At 44.1% G+C, this 23,907-nt stretch overlaps 2 protein-coding genes and 1 long non-coding RNA gene across 4 annotated transcripts in view; 2 read left to right on the top strand and 1 right to left on the bottom strand.

Moving 5' to 3' along the window:
- TARS1 (threonyl-tRNA synthetase 1) overlaps positions 1-23,907 on the bottom strand; it is a 197,297-nt gene that overhangs the window by 24,950 nt on the left and 148,440 nt on the right. The gene's annotated exons all lie outside the window — the stretch shown is intronic.
- Positions 1,630-20,775, top strand: LOC308458793. Its single transcript, XR_013977668.1, has 3 exons — positions 1,630-4,203; positions 14,185-14,345; positions 16,797-20,775. It is a non-coding gene; the product is annotated as an uncharacterized lncRNA (long non-coding RNA).
- Positions 20,834-23,907, top strand: part of NPR3 (natriuretic peptide receptor 3) — a 54,249-nt gene continuing 51,175 nt past the window's right edge. Inside the window, exon 1 of one of the 2 annotated variants that reach the window (XM_080973536.1) lies at positions 20,834-22,080. In XM_080973536.1, coding sequence (XP_080829662.1) covers positions 21,354-22,080 — 727 coding nt within the window. In that variant the 5' untranslated portion in view covers positions 20,834-21,353. The remainder of the gene's footprint in view (positions 22,081-23,907) is intronic. The other variant, XM_080973535.1, reaches the window with a different exon arrangement.

Here is a 23,907-nt window from a genome sequence, read left to right as displayed (position 1 = left end):
AGACATATATATTAAAAGAAATACTGGCTGGTGCTCATGGCAGCTGCAGTCCAATATATATATATATTGCTGTATCATTCACAGCAGTTTGCAACAATATGAAAACATAAAGAGCAAGATAATATTTATTTATTTATTTATTTATTTTATTAAATTTCTATACCACCCTTTGTCCGAGGATCACAGGGTGATTTACAATATAAAAACACAAGAATACATACCATAGTAACAAACAAAATACTGAAAAAAGCACAATACGAAACACTACAATTCTATCAGACACTTATACTTCCCTGTTTTAAGTTAAGTAATTAGCTGTACTAAAAAAGGTAAAGGTACCCCTGCCCGTACGGGCCAGTCTTGTCCGACTCTAGGGTTGTGCGCCCATCTCACTTAAGAGGCCTGGGGCCAGCGCTGTCCGCAGACACTTCCGGGTCACGTGGTCAGCGTGACAAGCTGCATCTGGGGAGCCAGCGCAGCACACGGAAACGCCGTTTACCTTCCTGCTATAAAGCGGTACCTATTTATCTACTTGCACTTAGGGGTGCTTTCGAACTGCTAGGTGGGCAGGAGCTGGGACCAAAAGACAGGAGCTCACCCCGCCGCGGGGATTCGAACCGCCAACCATGCGATCGGCAAGTCCTAGGCACTGAGGTTTTACCCACAGCGCCACCCGCGTCCCAATTAGCTGTACTAGCTAATCTTAAACACTTCAATTAAGTCTTAGTTCTTCATTAATTAAATCCAGTTCATAGTATTTAAAACAAAGTCTATACACTATGCTATCTATAAAAAGAAACTTTTCAAAATAGTCCACTATGACTCATTGTATTTTGTTTCTTGTTAAATAAATTAATTTTTGCAGATTTAATTTAAAAAATCATGGAAAATTAAAAAGAAATTAAGCGTGCAAAGACAGACTCTGGTGGATTGAGCGGAACAGACGAATAGTGGGCCCCATAGTTTGAAAGGTGGTTTCTGCACATGCTGTAGAGGGAACTGGGGGGGCAGGTGAGGCTTGTCAACCTGGGAAGGTGGCCCATCTAGGAGAAGGAAAACTCTGATCCTAAACCTCCGCTGTTCTTATCTTTGGGTGAAGAAAAGGCTAAGGAGTAAACCCTACACAAATCCAGAGTGAAGTCCCTAAAACAGCTGGATGGTGCCTTGTATGCCTCCTTCTGGCAACTCCTGCAGCCAAGCTGGTGCCAAACATAATGCTCTGATTTCCTTTGGACCACATCAGGGAGGCTGAAAGTGGTGGGTCTTGTCATCTGGGCAGCCCAGAACCACCATGTCCTGGGAGATCACTTAAGTCCTGCTAACACAGCAGTTAGACATCATCCTCAGAGGTGCACTCTATTGTCTCTCAAGGCAGACGGATGATAACAGCAGTAGCGGCAATAATAATAATAATAATAATAATAATAATAATAATAGGATTCTAGCCTTCATTTTTCCTTTTGGGTATGTGGGGACGCGGGTGGTGCTGTGGGTTAAACCACAGAGCCTAGGGCTTGCCGATCAGAAGGTCGGCGCTTCGAATCCCTGTGACGGGATGAGCTCCCGTTGCTCGGTCCCTGCTCCTGCCAACCTAGCAGTTCAAAAGCACGTCAAAGTGTAGATAAATAGGTACTGCTCCGGCAGGAAGGTAAACGGCGTTTCCGTGCACTGCTCTGGTTCGCCAGAAGCGGCTTAGTCATGCTGGCCACATGACCCGGAAGCTGTACGCCGGCTCCCTCGGCCAATAAAGCGAGATGAGCGTGCAACCCCAGAGTCCGTGACTGGACCTACCGGTCAGGGGTCCCTTTACCTTTACTTATGCAAGTGATTTTATTGTTTTCTGATGGAGAAACCAAAGTGTCTAATATATTCAAAGTTGTCTCTGTGTATATGTTGTATGAACTGGTGCCTGACTTTGCTTTTGTTTTTTTATTCCTTCCCACCCTTTTTCCTTGTGTGTCATGTCTTTTAGATTGTTAACAATCAGGTCAGGGACTTAACTTACTATTGATCTTGTAAGTCACCCCTGGAGCCTTTTTGACTGAAGAGGTGAGTAAAAGTGCTTTAAATAAATAAGAAGATCTTCCACTGTTCAGTTCAAGCATGATGATTCACAAATGTACATTAGCAAGTTATCATATGAAGATATGTGAAAAAGAAGCTAATTTTTGTAGGAGTCTCACTGTTTTGTTTATAAAAAATAATTGTATCACTTTGTATGATACAATACTAGAACCATAGATGAGATTCTAAAACTAGAAAATGTTTAGTGAAAAACAAACAAGCAGGAAACAAAGTTATTTAAAGGAGAAATGAAAAACTCTTCAACAACTGGTAGATTCTGGAAAGGTGTACATTATTAACATTATGTAATAAATATAGCCAGGAGAGGGCAGTAAAGTCACACATTTCAGAATATAATCCTTTGTGACCTTGATTCTGTTTGGATTCATTTAACCTTTTTCCATTATGATTTTTTTGTTGCTGTTCTGTTTTGCAATCCTGGAAATTCACATGAAACTATTTCTTGGCACGGATCCAATACAAAGTGGCATTGCAGGCCAACCAGAGCCAAGTCCAGATTAGAGAGAGCGAGAGCGTTGGGCAAAATTCATTCTTGATAGGTCCCCAACCTTGTTGGAGAGCCTTAGCAAGCTTTTTGCTACTGCTCACAGCCAGTGACATTATTCTGTAGCTAAGGGCTGCCATTTAAATTTCCCACAATGCCTCACAAAGGCCATACATCAGGGCATTGTGGGAAATTAAAAAGCAGCTAAACTCAGTTGCTTGGTGCTGCTCAGAGCACTGCAGTGCATGGGGGGTGGGGAGGAATTAAAAAGGACCCAGCGTGGGGTGGCTCTCCCAAGATGCTAAAGCCCTGGGTTTGAATCCCCACTCAGCCATGAAGTGACCTTGGGCCAGTTACTTCCCCTCAGCCGAACCTACCTTACAGGATTGTTGTGGGGATTAAATGAGGAGGGAGAGAGCCATGAGAACCTTGAACTCCTTGAAGAAGGTGGGATATAAATGCAACAAATAAATAAAAACAAATAACACGAGTTTGGAAAACCTCTGCCAATCAGGTTTGTTAAAGGCAAACTAGATGTGGCATTCATTTTGGGATCGCAATTAAAATGGCACTTTAAAAATGTAAATAGCAGCTATGGGGCAGCCTGAGCATGTTTGGGACCATGTGGGGTAAAAGGAGGGGGTTAACACTTTCTCCTCCATTGCGGTACCAGTGAGAATCATCCCCACTTTAGCAGTTTATTTGCATATGGAGGGAAACTTAATACATTCTAATGCATTCTGAATCTGCCCATAACATGCAATCTAATCCTAGGTATGTTTGCTCAGAAGCAAGTCCCACAGAGTTCACTTTCTCCCGGGAAAATGTGCTTAGGATTGCAGCCCTCCTGGTTTCATTGATTCCCTTTATAATTTGACCACAAAATATCATCAATGTGTAAAAAACAAAAAAGGAACAGAAAACAACTGTGAATGTAGTGTGAATTGATTCTGCTTAGTAACATGGGACAAAAATGGATTCTGTTTATTAGTTTATGATACAAAAGTCCATCTGTGCCAATTTCTATGCATGGCTTTGGTATTTACACTGTCTGCCCTGTGAGTGGCACCGAGGGGGCGGGAACGAGCACCGTTTGTCTTGTAGAAACCACAGCTGCCAAGCACAGAAAGGACAGTGATTTTTGTATAGGTGAAATGTCTTGGGTCAAATCCTAAGTGGGTGCAGACTGGTGTAAATATTGAGCTGTATCCATTTCCATCAAGTCTTATGTTAAATTTACTTTAAAATTGTGGTTGGAAAGACTGGCTGGAATTAGAATGTTATTGAGTTCACATTCTTCTTAAAACAGGCAGTAAAGAAAGTAGCCAGGAAAATACAATCCAAGGAAATAACAGTGTGAAAAATGGAAGCTGGTGAGCCAGACTAATGCCAGGAGCTTGAAATGGGGGTGTATGAGACCGTCTACAAATGGGGTAAGACGTCACTATTAAAATCAGTATGATGTATCTAGCTTTGAAGGCCCTTGGGTATATGCCATCTTCTTTTGAACCCAAGTTATGCCTAAACCATCCCAGGAAAACCACTTCTTCTAGCTAGGACATAAAGTGGGTTTTAATGTTTTCAATTAACATTTTATTCTGTGGAGCGAAGAGTGAGACTTCATCAGGAAATTCGTAAGTGAAGTTTCTTGATCACAAACTGGCTTTTCAAACCCAAGAACTAGCTGGGAATTTTGCAAGACATGGCCTGTGTCTACCTAGTGTTATAAAAGTTTAAACGGAGACTTGTATTTCCTTTGGTTTTGAAGCATTAAAAAGTAGTCTACTTAGATTTCTGGAAAAGGGGCTCTGGAAAATACATCAAGGACTTACTTCTGAGTAAACATGCCTAGGATTAGTTGCCTGTTATAGGCAGATCCAGTACGCATTAGAAACATAGTTTCTCCCAAATACAAGCTGCATTTTTTTCCCAAGTTACAAGATGTTACGTGGCTGGTTGTCTTTAGCAAATGGTTCTCCTGAATGTGCTTTGCAATTTTAGAGAAATCATATGAAACTAAGACAGAAGCTTTTCTAGAAGTTTCAAGAATTTGTATTTAATTGGAGACTGTATTCCAAGCAGCTCCTATTTATAATGGGCCAGATTACTGCAAGTTAATTCTAGTTTTTGATCATATAATGATTCATCTTGCATACTGATGCTCCCTTTCCACCCCTAACTTTTTGACACCTGTTCTTCATCACCCTCCTCCTCCCCTCCCTCCTTCTTCCCCTCTCTCTCTCCCTTTCTCCACCCACCTCTTTCTCTTCCATCTTACCCCCCCTCCAGTAGGCTGAGAGGGACAGTCTGCTGTTGTCAGAGGTCAGAACTGATTGCTTGCAGGCTCTAGGACTGCAGCTTGCCCACCCCGCTTCTGTAAATAAACCCAGATTCTACACCGTGAACCAGATTTTTAAGTATTGGATGCCTGAGTGCATCTTACTTAGTAAGTGTTTTATCCTCATCAGAGATCCATGCCTTCGAATGCTTGATGGGATCATTCCACCTATATTATGTTATTGGCTCAGGCATCACTCTCTACTGAAGCACTTAGTTAGGATTGTGGTCATCACACTGCGGGATGCATCAAGGCTGGAGGTGGTTGGATACTGACAGATCATAACTACACTAGGCCATACTAGGGAATACTGTGGTGTTAGTCTGTGTTTCTGGCTGGACCTGATACTGTGATCACAGCTGGAAGCCTCCTGAAAGAAAGGATGTCAGTCTAAGGTAGGAGTCAGCAAACTTTTTCAGCAGGGGGCCAGTCAACTGTCCCTCAGACCTTGGGGGGGCGGACTATATTTTTTGGGGGGGAATGAACGAATTCCTGTGTCCCACAAATAACCCAGAGATGCATTTTAAATAAAAGGACACATTCTACTCACGTAAAAACATGCTGATTCCCAGACCATCCGTGGGCCAGATTTAGAAGGCGATTGGGCCGGATCCAGCCCCCGGGCCTTAGTTTGCCTACCCATGGTCTAAGGAATCACAAATCACCTTCTCAATTCTCCTCTTCTGATGTGTCTTAAGTCCAGCTACCTATCTTGGGTTCTGAGACAACTGTCTGAGATACTTTTCTTAAAACTACTTAAAGGTAGAAATCAGAGGCATAATTTTTTTTTATCTATAGCTTCTGCTGAAATACTGTATTGGTGATTATGTTTCATGATGCTGTTGAGAGCAGTGTCTAAAAAGGGACTTTGCAAGAAGCAGTGGCAACCACTGGTTCAGAGACTACTGCTATGTGGTAATGATAAAGGGACCCCTGACCATTAAGCTCAGCTGCAGACGACTCTGGGGTTGCGGCGCTCATCTCGCTCTATAGGCTGAGGGAGCTGGCATTTGTCCGCAGGAAGCTTCCAGGTCATGTGGCCAACATGACTAAGCCGCTTCTGGCGAACCAGAGTAGTGCACGGAAACACCGTTTACCTTCCCGTCGGAGTAGTACCTATTTATCTACTTGCACTTTGATGTGCTTTCGAACTACTTGGTTGGCAGGAGCTGGGACCGAGCAACGGGAGCTCACCCCGTTGCAGGGATTCGAACCGCCGACCTTCCGATCGGCAAGCCCTAGGCTCTGTGGTTTAGACCACAGCGCCACCCGGGTCCCAGGTCTGCTATGTGGTAGGGAGGCCATATTCCTTACTTTACAGAGATCAGTCCTCTATTTAAAGGGTTAATTCCAGGTCCAGTTGAAAGATAAAGAACCCTCAGAAGGAAGAGCAAGAAGGACCCTGAAGTTGCAACTGGAGCAGATTGAGCAGGTCCACAGGTCACTTAGGCAGCCTTTGCCATTATGTTGAGATGTACTGTATTTCTCTTAAAATTATAGTAAGTATTTCTAAATCACATCTAAACTATTGTGCAAATTTTATGCACATCTGTGGTCCCCTCTGTCCTTTTTTCCTGGTGATTCTTTGGGGTGTTGGTGCAATGCATACATGGGCAGCCTCTTGAAGGTTGGACCTAAACTCTTTACACTTTCTAGAGCTCTCTGGAATGTTCTTCAGGACTGCCCTGAAAGGTGTCGGTCCCATCTATGTAATTGCACTGAGACAACGAAGTGAACTCCAGCAACCTTCCTTTCATGATGACGAAACAAGCAAGCAAGCAAACAAACAAACAAGAAAGATTGCAGAAATTTAAATGCCATCCAAAATTCTTATTGCTAGTTATGTGGATGCTTTCTACTCCATTGCATCTGCTTGGTGGAGAAATGATTGACCTATACTCTCAAAAATAAGAATGTGGGAAAGTCTGTGAACTTCAAGAGTTATGCTGGCAGCGTTTTGCTGGTATTTCTCCACAGGAAGGCTTAGCTGACATTGGAAGAATGGGTGAAAGAGCAGGGAGGCAGGCACCAAGTACCATCCAAATTTGATTAGGCTTTTTGCCACTTCCAGAATCAGAACTTTGGCCCACAATAAATTCTTCTTGCTGGAAACCTGCAACGCCCCCCTCCCCAAATCACTCCATGTGACTGGAGATCACAAGGCTCCCTATTGGAAATATTCTCAACAAAGATTTCAGGAAAGTTAGCTAATGTGAAGCATACTTGTGTAATTCCCATGATGGGGGCCTGTTCTGTGTGCCAGCAGAGAGTTAAAGGGAGCCTGGTGACATCCTACAGCTCAGCTGCATGCCAAAAGTAGATGTCGTATAGAATGAAATGCCATTCACCATGCTTTGCTACCCTTGTTTCCAAAACTGCCAACATCTGAAGAAAACCTAAAGCCAAAAGAGGGAAATTAATGACCTGGCTCTGTGGCCTGAGCCCACACAGCTATCTATTAAAGTTGCAAGATTTATTGCCCTAGCACCCAAGTTAAAACTGGCAATGCAGTCAGCGAGAAAGGATAAGCACAATGCCAAGAAGGTTGCTAGCTAACCATGAGAAGAAAAAGAAATGCTTCTTCTGCTTTCTTCTTCTTCTTCTTCTTCTTCTTCTTCTTCTTCTTCTTCTTCTTCTTCTTCTTCCTCTTTGCCAGTTGAAGCAAGTCCCCCCCTCCCCAGGTTGTGGGTGTGGGTATGCTTAGTTATGTACCTTTTATAATTGGCACCTGCTCCCATGCTTGCAAAAAACATCACCAGGTTTCTGCCTTAGAAAATCGCTATCCTGGCTCCATCACTGGGTAGGATGTCCAAAAGAAAGAAAACACATAACCCAAAAAAGAGAAAGGGCATGGGTTTGCATAAAATTTGTATGTGCTCATTTATATGTGTATTTATATGTGTAGCGCAGGTAGCACTGCAGTCTAAACCACTGAGCCTCTTGGGCTTGCCGATCAGAAGGTTGTTGGTTCAAATCCCCGCGACAGGGTGAGCTCCCGTTGCTCAGTCCCAGCTCCTGCCAACCTAGCAGTTCGAAAGCACACCCAAAAAAGTGCAAGTAGATAAATAGGTAGGTAAACGGTGTTTCCGTGCGCTGCTCTGGTTTGCCAGAAGCGGCTTAGTCATGCTGGCCACATGACCCGGCCACATGACCCCACATGACAAACGCCAGCTCCCTCGGCCTATAGAGCGAGATGAGCACTGCAACCCCAGAGTCATCTGTGACTGGACTTAACTGTCAGGGGTCCTTTAGCTTTTTAATCCTTTACATGGAAATATCTATATCCATAGTGATGAACAGATCGTGAAGCTGAAGCACACATGCTGCTTTAGGTTCTGCAGAAGAAAGGCAGGTTATAAATGCCATAAATAAATAAATGTGCCCTCGCATCCCAGCATTCATAGCGAGTGAAATGTCAGGCTGTGAACTGCATGTAGGGAGAACTCTGTGAAACTCGCAAGCTGATGCCCTTCTGCCAACACAAGTTGTTCCAGTTAAAAAGGCATAACCCTCCCTACTTGGCAATAGTGCTCTATTCCAGTTCTCTCGTGAGGCGAACAAGCTGTAAATTCTTCCCCCTCCACTTCCTTCCACTGTAGTACCTCATCTCCACTTTTTTTTATTTTAATTTATTTGGTACTCTGACTAGAAACCCTTAGGAACTCTTCCTCCCACCACCCTGCAATAACATTTTAAATTAAGAAGCGAACAGTAAAAGAAAGCAAATGGGAAGAAAACAATTGTTTATTGGAAAACATCTGTTTGCCTTTAAGGTAATGTAAAAAATTTACAGTGGATTGCTAAGCAATGCCTTCTGTATTTATAGTTCTGCTTCATTTTCCATTCGCGTATATGACATTAGGGGGTTCCGTGACAAACACCACAAATTGTGTTTGGAGATGAAGTTTGTTTTCACTCTGGCCTGGATTTCAGCAAGAGTTTTTCTTTTTCTTTTTTCAAAATTAAACCATCTACAGAATGGCACATCTGTTGAGGCTGCCTGAGGACACGGAGCTTGATAAATGTCTACATTTTTTCAGACGTGGGAACTCTTGGGCAAAGCGGGATGCCTGCTTTGGCCATTTGCATGCCAGTACCCAGTGTGCTTTTTCAGCTCACAGCAATTGGATTGTTGTGTCTCAATCCTCGGGATAAAGCAAAAAGTTCAAGCCTGTTTGTGCAGTGCGGGTACACAGAATGCTTTTTCAACAGTGCAGCCTTTTAAACAATTTCTTGTGTGGTCACCTTCTTGGACTACTGCTCTGAAGCTGGCTGCATGATTTCAAAATCTGTTTTGCTGGGTATGCTGCCTGAAAAATCAGCAGAAATCTGGGCGCGTGACAAGACTTACTGGCTCTGCTGCCATCGCCTGACCAATTCCACGTGAATCAAGTCACTCTGGGGCATCATTTCCTGCTGAACAACGTGGAATTTGTAGTTTCCTGTGGCCCCAGTTCCATTCAGGAAGTAGAGGAAGCTCAAGGCCCAGCGTTACTGAACAAGAAATAATGCTTCTGAGCATGCCCAGGAACAGCAGGCCTGGTTAAGGATCAAGACTACTTTCTCTAGTGAGCACTCCTCTGTTTTCTTTGGTTTTTGATTGAGAAGGGGTTGCTGTGGCTAGCAGAGAGGGACAACTAGGAGTGGGGACAGATCCCACTATTAATCGCCACGTGGACACCTCAATCAATGCCAAGGCTAAAAGGAAAATGGAAAACTGGGATTCTTAAGCAACAACGTAAAACGGCTCAGAGCATCAGCAAGCAGATTCTCTTAAGTTTTTCCTCTTACTTGAGTCAACAGTATTTGGTCTACCTTTGTTCCACCCTCACTGCTTTGAGCTGCTGTGCTTTATTTGATGATGTGAGCCTTTTTTATTCACATGCTATGTCCACAATGGAGCCCATTGCAGGGAAATGTGGCAAACAACTACTTTGCAACTAAGGCCACAATCCTGGGGGCACTAGTTAGGGAATGACTCCATAGTTCAGACCATGCTGTGGTCAAGCGTGTATGTGAAGAAGTCCAGTAGCCTGACTGAAATTCAGTATCTGAAGAAGTGTGCATGCACATGAAAGCTTATACCAAGAACAAACTTAGTTGGTCTCTAAGGTGCTATTGGACAATTTTTTTAATTTTATATATATATATTTGAAATTCATATGATCATTTTGATTGATTACTAAGAAAGTCCAACATATTTCCAAGGAGACATAATTAGCTGATGAGAGGCACTGCTGCTCTTGGGGAGGGGGAATAAAATTAATGTGGTTACCCACTGCCTTGCAGGATATTTTTCGGGAGAAGAAAAAGCTAAGGGGTAAACCCTACATAAATCTGGAGTAGAGTCTCTAAGATGGTTGGGTGGTGTCTTGTACACCTCCTTCCAGCTCTACTTTCCTGAGTCTGGCTGAGAATGGGGTGGGGTGGGGTCTTGTTATCTGGGCAGCCCAAGAGCTCCATACACACTGCCCAGGCTTGCACCCCAGGGAGGCCACTTTGGTGCTGTGAACATGGGAGGCAGAAGTTATGAGTTACTGGTCTCTGCAGCTACAGCAGGAGCTGTGATTCTTCAGCAGTTTGACTTTATCCCCAGAGGCCCATTTCATTGTCTCTTGAGACAGACGAATGCCAACAAAAAGTTTGGGGATGGTCTCAGACTAATAATGGATCCCAGTTTTTCCACGCAGGATAAATAGAAAACAGGTTTCACACAGTCTCATATGTGTTACTCACGATCTAAGACTCATGATCTGAACCTCAAACGTGCACTGAAACATTTGGTTTGGATTAACTCTTAATATGGCATCTGCACAGTCTTCACATTTCCAGTCTGCCAGTTTGGGGGCAACAGCCTGATTCTGCACAGAGACTTTACAGGTGGACGGAGAGATCAAAAACGAGTTGATCAAAGCACTCAATTTTTATATCCCACTTACTGTGTTTTGCTTAGCCAGACTGTCATACTTAAGGCTCTTTCTGAGAAAGGCTTCTACTGCAAAAATGACACAAAGCAGTGCAGCTTGTAGTGGAATCCAACATCTTTCTCTTGTCTGCTGTTTCTTCTCCTGTCTTCTATTTAAGTGAACAATTCTGGCTGTTTACATCAATTGTTACTCTGCTGTTGCAAACGAAACGCATGCACATCACATCCGAAACCATTGTGCCAACACTGTATAGGAATTCTGGAAGACGCGCCTGTTTAGACAAACGTTCTTCTGATCTCCTTATCTGAAGCTCCTGCTTTTAATTGCTGTTTTAACCGGTTTAATGTTTAACGGGCTTCTTTTGTTTTACACTTTAATTGTGGGTGCTTACTTTAATGTATTGATAGAATTATTTCACAGTGCGTTTTAATTATATGTGATCATTCATTGTTATTTTGGGGTCATTAGTTTTATGCTCCTAAAGTGCTTAAAAGCCACTTTGGCCATTGGGCAGCACATAATGAAATAAATAAAGCAAATCGTGGATCAAGACAGAGAGCTGTCTGTGGCTGTCCTTAGCGAGGATGACATCTGTACCCATTAGTGCTGTAGTTCTTCCACGTTTCAGTTGATAATGCCTTTGGAGGTCTCTTTGTGAGAGCTGAGCAGCATGTACTCTCTCCTGCCCCTTGCTGGCTGTTCCATGCTAGCGCAGGATCATCTTTTGCCAGGAAAATCAGAGCATTGGGAATGAAGTACTTTAATTACGACCTGAATGTTTAGAAACATGAACTACTCCTGCTATGCCATATAGCACCATACTTGCTAGTGTAAAAAGGTAAAGGCAAAGGGACCCCTAACCATTAGGTCCAGTTGTGGCCGACTCTGGGGTTGCGGCGCTCATCTCGCTTTACTGGCCGAGGGAGCTGGCGTACAGCTTCCAGGTCATGTGGCCAGCATGACTAAGCCGCTTCTGGCGAACCAGAGCAGCGCATGGAAACGCCGTTTACCTTCCCGCCAGAGTGCTTATTTATCTACTTGCGCTTTGACGTGCTTTCGAACTACTAGGTTGGCAGGAGCAGGGACCGAGCAATGGGAGCTCACCCCGTCGTGAGGATTCGTACCGCCAACCTTCTGATCAGCAAGCCCTAGGCTCTCTGGTTTAACCCACAGCGCCACCCGCGCCCCTCTACTTTCTAGTGTACTGTTGTGTAAAACACATGCAGAACCCTGCATCTTTTGTTCTATACTCTGCTTTAATGAGGGTACACACAAGAAGGTGATGGATGGTTGGTGAAAGAGCCTGTGTGAGATGCAGGGAAGGGAAGATTTCTCAGGGTGGGAGACTGGGAGAAGAAAGAGAAGCTCCCAGGTGAGAGCTGGGAAGATCTGCCCCCTTCTGTGTGAGACAAAATGGGAGAACTGCATGGCAAAATTTAGAGAAGTATAAAGGGTGGCTCAGTTTTGGCTGATGAAGGAGGGCTGTGTTTTGGTTACTTAACTGAGGCATATCATCATTATTATTACCATTAATCAAAAATGTTAATAGAAAATTAATAATCAAAGACCACAGGGCAGTTTGCAACATTATAATAACAGTGCAATATAAAACAGTTGTCTTTAACATCCCATAAAACAACAAGCTTTAACACCAACAATATAAGAATCCCTAACAAATACCAATGGCTGCAGCAAATAATCATGCCAACATGCCCCATTATACTGTCAGGGTCTGGGGGAATAGATGTCTTGAGCTGATATCTGAAACTCAGCAATGAAGGTAATTTCCAGGGGCGGGGAATTCTAAAAGTGGGGGCCCTGTTATCACTGGCAAGATGCAAGAAGGGCCCCTTAAATGTTGCAGCTCAAATGATTCTGAAGTATGACTTTTCTGTTATTATAAAGATGAGAGATGGGAAAACCTGTGGACCCTCCAGATGTTGCTTGGCTTCTACTCTCACCAACTCCAGCCAGCATAGCCAATAGGGATGGTGAGAACTGAAATCCAGCAACATCTGGAGGGCCATATCTTCCCCATCCCTGATCTAGATTAGAACATATAAAAGGGAGAAAGGGGAGGAAATGTGTGCAATCGTGTGAAAAAAGAAGTAACAATTTCATATTGCTCTCCATTTTGGCCTTCCTTCTCATCAGCCTCTAGGGGGAGCCCTGCTTTCAGCAAATCCTTTCATTTCTTTTCATCTCAGGAGAGATTTGCAAATCACTTGCCAACATGAGTTGGAAAAAGCTGCAAAATTTAGGAATAAAGCATTCAGGCCACATCCCATGCCAGTTTCCCCCTTGATATTAAAATATGACTTTAGAATCAAAACAAAGCAATGCAACATGCTAAACCATGTCTGTTCTAGAGAGGCACCCAGGCAGCGTCAAAGGACCAGACTGCAATGTTCTGCTTCTCAGTAGCTGACGTTTTACTATGTCATAGAATCATAAAATTGTAGGGTTGGAAGGGACCCCAGCAGTGATCTACAGTAGTCCAATCCCCTGCAGGAATATCGACTAGATCATATATAACATCGAACCTCTGCTTAAAAACCTCAAAGGAAGAGAGTCCACACCGTCCCAAGGGAGTCCGTTCCACTGTTGAGCAGTTCTTACTGTCGGAAAGTTCTTCCTGATGTTTAGCCAGAATCTCCTTTCTCTTAACTTGAATCCATTGGTTTGGGTCCTATCCTCCAGAGCTTGCACCAGAGCTTGTGGCAGCCCTTTAGATATTTGAAGATGGCTATCATATCTCCTCTCAAACTCCTCTTTCCCAGGCTAAACATATCCAACTCCTTCAACCATTCTCATAAAGCTTGGTTTCCATATCCATTATCATCTTTGATAAATGCTGGATATATGTTCTGGAATGGGCCCACTGAAGTCAACAGAACCAGTCCAGAAAAAGTAGTTCATGAATTATTATACTTTAGCACCTGATGAGAAATTTGTTTTAAAAAGAAAAGAAAAAATGAATTTTTAGCTATTTCAATAAAACTTTTGTCTATGTGTGCCTTTTGTTTTTTCAGACTATGGATATGAGAAAAGGTGTTCATATGACCCCCTTAGTAAGAGACATTTAAATCACATTTGCAGCTCTTAAGGTGGGTAATACAGTAGAGAAAGCAGAAAAGGCATTTGTAATGCAAATGCACATCCTGGGAAAACAAACTTATGTGAATTCATGAAAACCTCTGCTGTGAAAATTTCCCTGCCTTCAACATTTAATGACTGTGTGTCAAGCAGAGAGTATTTCCCTTTCATTATTTTTTTTAAACTGGAAACAAATGAAGAACAAAAACAGTACATGGTATTTCCTTTTAAGTCATGACATTTATTGAACACAGACAGCCTGATCCTAGGGTGAAGCTGAACCACCACAAGACTGAATTTAGGGCAGGTGTCAGTACCCTGCAAGGTATTTTGTCAAGCCAAACCCATGATTGGCCACTTTACATCCTTTTCGTGGCATACACAGGGGGATTCAACTTGAATGCTGCTCTGCCAGGTAAATATCAGATAATTTTGTGGTACTGATGATCTGTAATTTTATATTATATCCCATCACTCTTAATGGCAAACTCAGTTCCCCAGTACAATCAGAGATGGCAGGGAGAAACAAGAAGATGATATCAGCATGTTTGGTGGGATTCTGCCATTTGCACAAGTTAAAATAATAACAATAATTTAAACCCTGCCGCTGCTGTTACTTTTTTTTTTTTTTTTTGCTAGTCTCACTTGTTAATTCTATATGGAATTTCTGGATGTTGTCCTCTGATATGGCTAGGTTTCATAGTTTGTATTTTCAAAAGAAAATGCTGAAAACGAATGTAAATTTGTATTAATACAAATGAAAATTGTCACTCAGCATCTCCCCATTTATCTCCCCATGTTGATCTTGCTGCAACTATTGCGTAAGGGACATTTCACTGAAACTTCAGTTTCCATGACCAAATTGCTGTGTTGACAATGTGGGCAGAGTAGATTCACTTCTGGTGAAGCTGTTGTGCCATTCATTCGCCATTCGCCATTCATTCGTCCAGTTGTGATCCTGGCCACATTACATGTGCATAGAGTTCCAAAAACAGGCTCATAGAAAAGCATATTGCCTTATGATGGCCTCTACTTGGACCCACCAAAACTCACATTCTCAGGATGCCAATTTGGTGGCGTGTCTTTTTCTGAGTAAGGAATCCTCTGCCATATTTATCATTCACTTTTCCAAATAAGGGCACATTCCATAAGGGGGCATTATATTGCAAAGAGGGCATTCAGATCTGTTTTTTTCTGTGTGCATGCTAGCTTCTACATATTCCTTGGTGTCTCCCCCCCACCCCAGTCTTATATATTGCTGTCCTGCCGCTTGCCATCCACACCACTGGGCAGATCTTGATGAAACATATCCACAGGTGTTTGTTTTTGTCCCTCCCCGTTGTCAGTTTAGTTGCAGTTGCAGTACATGCACTGGGCTTGTTGATTATTTTATAGTTTTGGTTCTAATGGTTTAGAAAATATCTTTTTCATCACTCTAGCACAAGATGACCGTCTCTAAGGTAGTCCCTTCCATGTAGTGGATGGACATCTTGAGAGAACAGCTCATCCTATTCAGTTGTTGAGCATGCCTACAGCATGTGCAGATTGTTAAAGAGAGGAATGATCCTATTGTTTGCGCTTTCAGAAACAAAATAGCTAGGGTTGTGCTCAAGCAAGGAGCAAATGGAAGTGGGGGTGCTGAAACCTTACCACACATGTGACAAACTGCCCATCAATAAAAATAAAAATGCTAACAAGTTTACACACCAGCAGTTCCTGTAGTAGATATATAACAGGTTATTTTAATTTACTGTATTTTATTTTATTTTATTTATTTTTGCATAAAGGGGAAATCCAGTTTAAAATAATAAAAAAGCATGGGCTGGAATTTAGCATTGCTGTTGTGCAGCGATAGCATCGCTGTTGTGCAGATGCTGCCAAAAATAATAATGCATGCATGAGCAGCACGGACTGCACAATAAACTCACACCTGATAGTGTATTTAGAAAGTTTAGGGTGTTGTTTCAATGGCAAATTCCTAGATCATTTTGAAATAATTTGTAGTAATAAATGTTGAAATGTAATTCCTGTAAAGTTCTCTTGACCTTTGCCCTTCTGCATCTGATCTTATATCTTATTTCCCCAAATATTTATGATTGTCACTCTGCTGGTATTTCATTATGTTCTACATACAAGGAAATAATAACATGTTCAGTATTTGATTTGGAGCTGCAATTCTGGTTTTCAGCTGAATCTCGATTTTGATTGGAATTCAGGCCTAATAACTATACATTATGCCCTCACAGCTTGTAAAACAAGATAAAACAAGAAAACAATTAAGCCTCAAGGAGAAATCTATAGCTATCAGTAACAATTAATTGCACATTTATTCCAAAGCCATTTAAAATGAACCTGATCTGGTGATACCAGCTTTTCAAAGTTTTGATAGTCTTTTACACATCCAGCACCTCTCTGCCACCCGCTTGCCTTGGCACCCTGCTAATCCCACAGCCCCCTTTGGGAAACACTAATTCAGAGTGAGGTTAATGAGTGAATTGCCTAGCTGATGATCCTTGTGTGGAACTGGGCAGGAGTGTGACCATACTAATATTCAAAGACCTCCCAGAGGTATTTGATACAATAGAACCATCTAATCTTCCTAGACTGCCAATTTACTTTAATTTGGGGGGATACTACTTTGCAGTAGCTAGCTACCAGAAAGTAGCACTAAGTGTCTGCTACTCTCTCCCATGGGCTCTGATCTGCGGAGTATCTCCCAGTGCCATCTTATCCCTGGTACTTTTTAATATCACATGCAACTGCTGGGAAATATCATTTGGAAGCCTGGAGTATGGTGTCATCAATATAGTAATCAATATGCAGGTCTTAAAAAGGCAATGTTTCTTTTCAAATCCTTTCTTATCAGGATTCTCTGAGGATATGTGGGATTGAAGGTATGAGCTGGATGAGGACCAACAAACAAGTTTATCCAGACATGACAGAACTGGTTTTGGTGGCAGAATGATGCATGCCTAAAAAGTGTGTCTTCAATGTGAAAAGTTTGGAAAGCTCTGCTGTATACCATCCCTAGTTTTGACTGTCATTGATGCAGTTACATTTGGCTTGGTTTTATATTTGTATGTAGCTTTTCCACATTGAGTTTGTATAATCCACAATGTGACAATGTATTTGTATCCTGCTCTTCTATTGAAAGTCATTTTCTTTTGTGATGAATTTTAACTGTTCTTATTCTTTGAACATTTCTTAACATTTTATGTACGCCACTTAGAAATATGTAAATGCAAGTACAACGAACAGTTTCTAACGCAGTAACACTTCCCCAGTCCATCACTCAACCCAGGTCACTCAAGACAACCTAGGCAGTTCCCAGACCGGACCTAAAACCAGTCTGGAAATGGATCCAAATAATGTTTGGCTCAGCAAATCCTGGAGCTGCATCACATGTTCACCTTACTAAGGTTTACAAGGCTTGATATAGGGCAATAGTTATTAGTTCTGCGGGGGTCAAGGAGAGAACCTTTTAATAAGGGCCTCACCACAGTCTCCTTCAGGAAATCCTCTGCGACACAATTAGACATGTCTGATCTCGCTGCTTTAAGCAGCCATTATGGCATCCCTGTGGATGGCCTTACTTCAAAGTCTGTCCATGTTCTCAGTACCGATAATATTAACTCAGGCTTCCTCAAACTCGGCCATCCAGATGTTTTTGGCCTACAACTCCCATGATCCCTAGCTAGCAGGACCTGTGGTCAAGGATGATGGGAATTGTAGTCTCAAAACATCCAGAGGGCCGAGTTAGAGGAAGCCTGTATTAAGGGCTTTTTAAAATTGATGTGAGTTCAAAGACCAAATAAGCATAGAATCTGGAACATTGTAAGCTCTGGGAGGGTGCAGAGTTTTCTGTTTCTGTAGATTTCTTAGAGGTGAGGCTGAATCGCTACAGCAGTAAGCTGTAGTACCAATTCCCTTTCCTGCCACCTGCCCTGTCCACAGAAAGTTTTTCCAGAGCTGATTATTTTCTGAAAACCCTCTACCATCTAAAATAAGGGAATAAATGAAATAATTTCTGCAGAGATTCTTGGGCCATTGCAACAAGATATCTGTAAAAGAACCTAGAATTTTTGACTAATAACAAAACATAAATAAATCAGTCTGTGTAATGCTGGCACAAGGAACTACAGAGATTTCCACACGTAACTGACTTCAGTGTAACTGGTAAATGGCTGTGTTGCACATTGTTCTCCCTTATCAGAAATTAGCAGATCACCATATGATGATTTTTATGAAGCATTCCTTCTTAGTGAATATTTTAAAAGAATAATCCTGTATCTTACTGAGTAAATCCCATTCAGTTCAATTGGGCTTACTCCCAGCTACAAGGGACTTGGATTTCTACAGCCTTAATTACGTACCAGTAGTCAAACAACTTACTCAGGAGTACTTCTGTTGATTTCAATGGACTCCCATCATTTTTCTGAAGTGCTTTGGGGATTTTGTGCATATCGGAAAGGTGACGTTGCAACAACTTAATGAAGCCAGCAACACATTCCCCCATGTTTTCCATAAATTATAACAGAATACAGTTTGAGAATTGTTGCTTAGAGAACATCATTCTAAATGTACTCAAAACCAAATGTTGTTGTTTTTTTTCCTTCATGGAAAATGCTGATTTAAAAATAAAACACAAGGTCTTTCAATTGGGAAAGGAAACACTTGGAAACTCACTTTCATGCTGCTTTTAATTAGAAACTTGCCGAAAATAAACGCTGAAAATGTCATTCATACACAATAAATACCGAAAATGTCAAAAATGCCACTCAGCAGCCATGTTTCTTTATAGCAGGAAACTGTTTGCTCTGTAAATTGTGGAGCTGCTCAGACTTCTCTTGTACACGAACCTTCTCCATGGACTAGATTTGCTACACAGAGATGCATATTGGAAAGAAGCACTATGTGTGTGCTTTCTGTGGGGACTGAATTATCTTGCTGGATTTTCCCTGTCATAGCCAAAAAGCAGAATATATCTTATCCTTCCAGCTCCTCTTATAAAATTTGGAATCATTCAATTAGTCCACAACATGTGGCATTTGCAACAAAATGTAGTGCGGTATACTTGATACTGTACTTAGCCTGAACATTGGAAATAGAGGGGATTCTTGTTACAGCCATGCCTTCCTTAACGCAGCGACCTCATTTACAGTGAAGTGTAGCTTGCAACTGAGGCTGCTTTCAATTAAATCACTTAGTTTGTGCTTGACTCCTTGGTCTTTGTTGCAGGTGGCAAATCAGCACTGCCATCAAAAAGTCAGGATAGTGACTCCTCATTGCATGTGAGCAGGCGGAGGAAACCCCATAGACATGATAAATCTACAAAGTGTTAAATGTTTTAAATACATATTGATCTTTATTTTTGTGTTGCACTGTATATGATTTCATGTACACTTCCCTGAAATCTAATAGGATGAAGGGACATTTGAACTTCTAATAGGAAGTATGAATATTCTAATGAAATAAAATTAATTATTATCATGTGCGGAAATGTTTCCAAAGCATACCTTACTTACATGTCCATCTCACTGAAATGAAGAAAGTAAGAGCCCTGCTGGATCAGGCCAAAGTCCCATGTGCTGTAGTCAGAAATCCTTTTCTCAGTGGTCTAGCCACTGGGCGGGACATGGAAAGTGTAATGCTGCTGGTCAACAAAAGATGTTTAAAGACTCTCTCAAGGCAAATCTAAAAAAAATGTAGCATAAACACCGACAATTGGGAAACACTGGCCTGCGAGTGCTCCAATTCGAGAACAGCCTGTACCAAGTGTCATGGACTTTGAAGATGCTCGAACTCAGGATGAAAGTGAGAAATGTGCTTAGAAGAAGGCACGTTTGGCAAACCATCACCATGATCAATTCCTGCCCAGAAACCTATGTCCCCACTGTGGAAGGACGTGTGGATGCAGAATCGGCCTCCATGGTCACTTGCTGTTAAAACCGTGTTCATAGAAGGCAATCTTACTCGGCTACGAGTGATCACCATAGAAAGAAACAGGTGACAAATTAACACAGGACTACCTTGTATGCAAATAACAGAAATGTGAAAGTCTTTACATCCAAAAACATTCATGCAACGATTAAAGAAGAGTAAATTTCTAGTCCTCATGGGGGAGCTGGAGGGTGGCAGGAAGCAGAGACTCTTTAAATGTGTACAGCTATGAACTGCGACTATAGCTCCGGAGTCCTAGTCCTCCTTCCCAAGGTGAGGTACTCTGCCTACTCCTTGGGGACACTCTAGCCAGCATTGTGTGCTGGCCGTTTGTTCCCCTGAAGAGGCACACGCATCCCTTGACTGCACGCCTACTGTTTTTGCTCGGCTCGTAAACAAAGCTAGCAACCAGCCCCGCTGATCCGCGAAGCAGGCGATAGTTCAAAGTGGGAGGACCGATGAGAGAGAGAGACTGACTTCATTGCCATCCGAACATCTGCATACAATGCAGCTTTTAAGACGAGGGAAGTCCGCCCCCTCTTTGCTGCCCTGCACCTAATTGCATCCATGCAAAGCAGCGCCCCTTGAAACTTTGCAACGGACCTTTCCAAATCCATGCATTTCAAGTGAAGTCGTACTGGGGTCGGGGCAGCCGCTTGCACTTCCATGCACAGGTTTGCAGCACCCTCGATCTGCGAACCCTCGGGGCACGCAGGCATGCAGCACCCCACACCCACCCCCCTACCCTCCTCTCTCCTGGAAAAAGGAGGGGAAATCGCGGCTCACTTTCCTCGCCGTTTGCCCACCGGGTCGTCCTCGTTTCTGCAGCCCAGAACAAAGTGGCGGAAGCCCGAGAGGGCGTCCGGAGGCGCGGGCTGCGGCCAGGGGGGCGGGGCCGAGCAGGGGGCGGGGCCACCGGCAGGCAAGGGGCGTCAATGGCGGTCTCCTCCCACGCACCCCCCCCCCCACCTCCAGCTCAAACCCGGCCTCGCCGCGCCATGTGTGTGGCGACCAGGCGCGCGGGCTGCTGCCACCCTATTTAAACAGAGGCTATGAGACCAGGCGGAGCAACGGAGGTCCACCGAGATCACTCAGGAGGCAGAGAGACGGGGGACGGGGGAGGAGGGGGAGGAAGAAGAAGAAAGGGGAGAAGAAGAAGGAGGAGATGCTCTTGGCGCCCCCGCCACCATCGCAGCATCAGGGATAAGTCGCGGGAGAGTTGTAGTTGAGTTGCAAAACATCCCCCCTTTTTAAAAAAGAAAAAGCAACACATTCCCTGCTAGTCATCAAGACGAGAGGGGGAGAGAGAGAAAAGACGAGGCGCTCCTTGTTGCTGGATCCATACAAACTTTGCAGGGTTTGCTTGGGGTTTTTTTTCCCCTGGCGCGCGCTCTTCTCGCATCTTTGGGTACGTAGTTCCCGTGCATTCAGGAGTGCTTTCCCACCCCTCTCCGAGTTCTTTTTTTCCTTTTGCGTCGCAACCATGCCGTCCTTTTTCTTCCTCGGCTGCTTTTCTTGCAGCCTGATGGCTTGGCTGCTCCTCGCCGGCGGCAGCAGCAGCAGCAGCCGCCCGGGCGTGCAGGAGGCGGAGGAGGAGGCAGAGGAGAAAGCGCTGCGGGTGCTGGTGCTTCTCCCCAAGGACAACGCGTACCTGTTTTCCCTGGCGCGGGTCAAGCCGGCCGTCGAGTACGCGGTGCGGCGCCTGGAGGCGAACGGGACGCTCCTGCCGGCGGGCTACAAGTTCCGGCTCTTCTACAACGACTCGGATTGCGGCAACGGGGCGTTGTTCAGCCTGGTGGACATGGTGGCTTTGAGCGGCCAGTGGCCGGACCTGCTGCTGGGCCCCGTGTGCGAGTACGCGGCCGCGCCCGTGGCGCGCCTGGCCTCGCACTGGAACCTGCCCATGATCTCGGCCGGCGCCTTGGCCGCCGGCTTCGGCACCAAGACGGGCGAGTACTCGCACCTGACCCGGGTGTCTCCGGGCTACGCCAAGATGGGCGAGATGTTCCTGGCGCTCTTCCGCCACCACAACTGGAACCGGGTGCTGCTGGTCTACCACGAAGACAAGGAGCAGCGCAGCTGCTTCTTCGCCGCCGAGGGCGTCCATGTGGTCTTCCGCGACGCCGGCTTCCACCTGGACGACTTCGCCTTCGACGAGAGCGCCAAGTACGCCGAGGACGTGGTGCGCGCCATCCAGGGCGGCGAGAAAGGTGAGGATGCGCGCGAGAGCGACCTCCGGAGGGAGCTGCCCTTACCCGGAGCCCAACGAGGCTCCTCCGGCTGGGGGTGGGCGAGCGCAACGCCTGGACGAGAGGGCGCAAGGAGCAGCGCGCAACTCCGGAGGGGCGCCCTAGGGCCCTCGGGAAGGATCCCGCCACGCTCCTCTTTACGCACTGCTTGGTGCAGCCACTTAGGGGAAAGCGGAGAATTGGCCCGAGGCAGCAGCCCTTCCGGAGAATCTGCGCCCCGCGATGCGCGCTAGCATGGTGGGATGCAGTCAAATAACGCCTTTGCGTTATTCGGCATCTCTGTCTGGCAACACCTCTTCACTATTTCCAGCTTAGAGCTATATTCGCTTTTAAAAAAAATGGGGCAGGGAAGCGCATCCAGACTATCGCCGTTTCAGAGTGGGATTCAGTCACAAACAGACACATTTAGGTTCCCCGATTATTGTTGCTTGGGAGGGCCTGCGTAACAAACCCGCTTTCCCCAGAGAGCCGGCTTTTTGCGATATGGAAAGTGAAGGGGAAAGGCACTGGAAACTGGCTAGCACTTGTTTTGAGACAGTTATCACACCTCTCTGCAAGCAAAATCGGAATGAATGCTCAGTAATCATCTTATTGTCCCGGGTTCAGTTTGACCTATCCTCATAATGGCCCTCTGATGTAGACTACTATTATTCCCATTTTACAGAAGGGAAACAGAGGCCAACCTACGTAGACCAGGGATGTAACTTGAATTGAGGTCTACCACATTCCAGTCAAATACACCCAGTTCCTGGGAGGATTCAGCTACTCTTTCCATTACACTCTCTGCTACAGCTTTATTGCTCCTTTTCCCAGGGTTGCCATCAATGGGGAACCTCTCCTTTGCATATATTAACGTTAACAACAGCATTCAAATCCATTAAAACTTGTCAATTGACTTGTATTGAGCTTAGGACCACACAAAAATATACATTTGGGGCCTGTGTGCTCAACTGCTGCAGAACTATATGTTAAAATGGCAAAGAGTTTGTGGAAATTATGGCAGAGGTGATAACTATGCAGTTGTTCACTAGCTTTTTCCATATTGAAGGGCAGCATGATTGCTAGGACAGCATTGGTACACGTGCGAACGCTCAACCTCTGAAAACATACACAGTATAAAACAACTAAAGACCGTTTTAAAAACTATTCAGAAATGATGAAGACACAAAAAGAATGTATTATCATCAATGATGCCACAAACACTATCCAGTAGGTGTTCATAACATTCTGGAAAGCACAGTATGCCTAGCACCTCTTATTGCAATAGATGCACTGGGAAAATGGGATTTCCTAAGCAGGCACATTGGCAGATGATCAATAGGGGATATTGCAGGCTGTTATTGGTGGATCAGGAATGGATAGGAATAAACAATGGACATCAAGGATTTATTTAGACAAGGCATCTTCTGAATGGAGTGACACATAACCCAACTCCTCACTCTTTCCTCCACACAAGTACAGTGGTACCTCGGGTTAAGTACTTAATTTGTTCTGGAGGTCCATTCTTAACCTGAAACTGTTCTTAACCTGAAGCAACACTTTAGCTAATGGGGCCTCCTGCTGCTGCTGTGCTGCCGGAGTACAATTTCTTTTCTCATCCTGAAGCAAAGTTCTTAACCTGAGGTAATATTTCTGGGTTAGCGGAGTCTGTAACCTGAAGCGTATGTAACCCAAGGTACCACTGTATTCTTAGATCTGGTCTTATTTATGTAATAAATGTATACCCCCTCCTTTCAGGGCAAAGGCCAACAACAACAACAAACCCTTACAACAAGTTAAAAAAGGGTT

The sequence above is a fragment of the Podarcis pityusensis genome (assembly GCF_964106645.2).
Source record: "Podarcis pityusensis genome assembly, chromosome: 11".
NCBI lineage: Eukaryota > Metazoa > Chordata > Lepidosauria > Squamata > Lacertidae > Podarcis > Podarcis pityusensis.
Note: the sequence above shows the minus strand (reverse complement) of the source record. Positions and strands in the feature narration are given on the sequence as shown.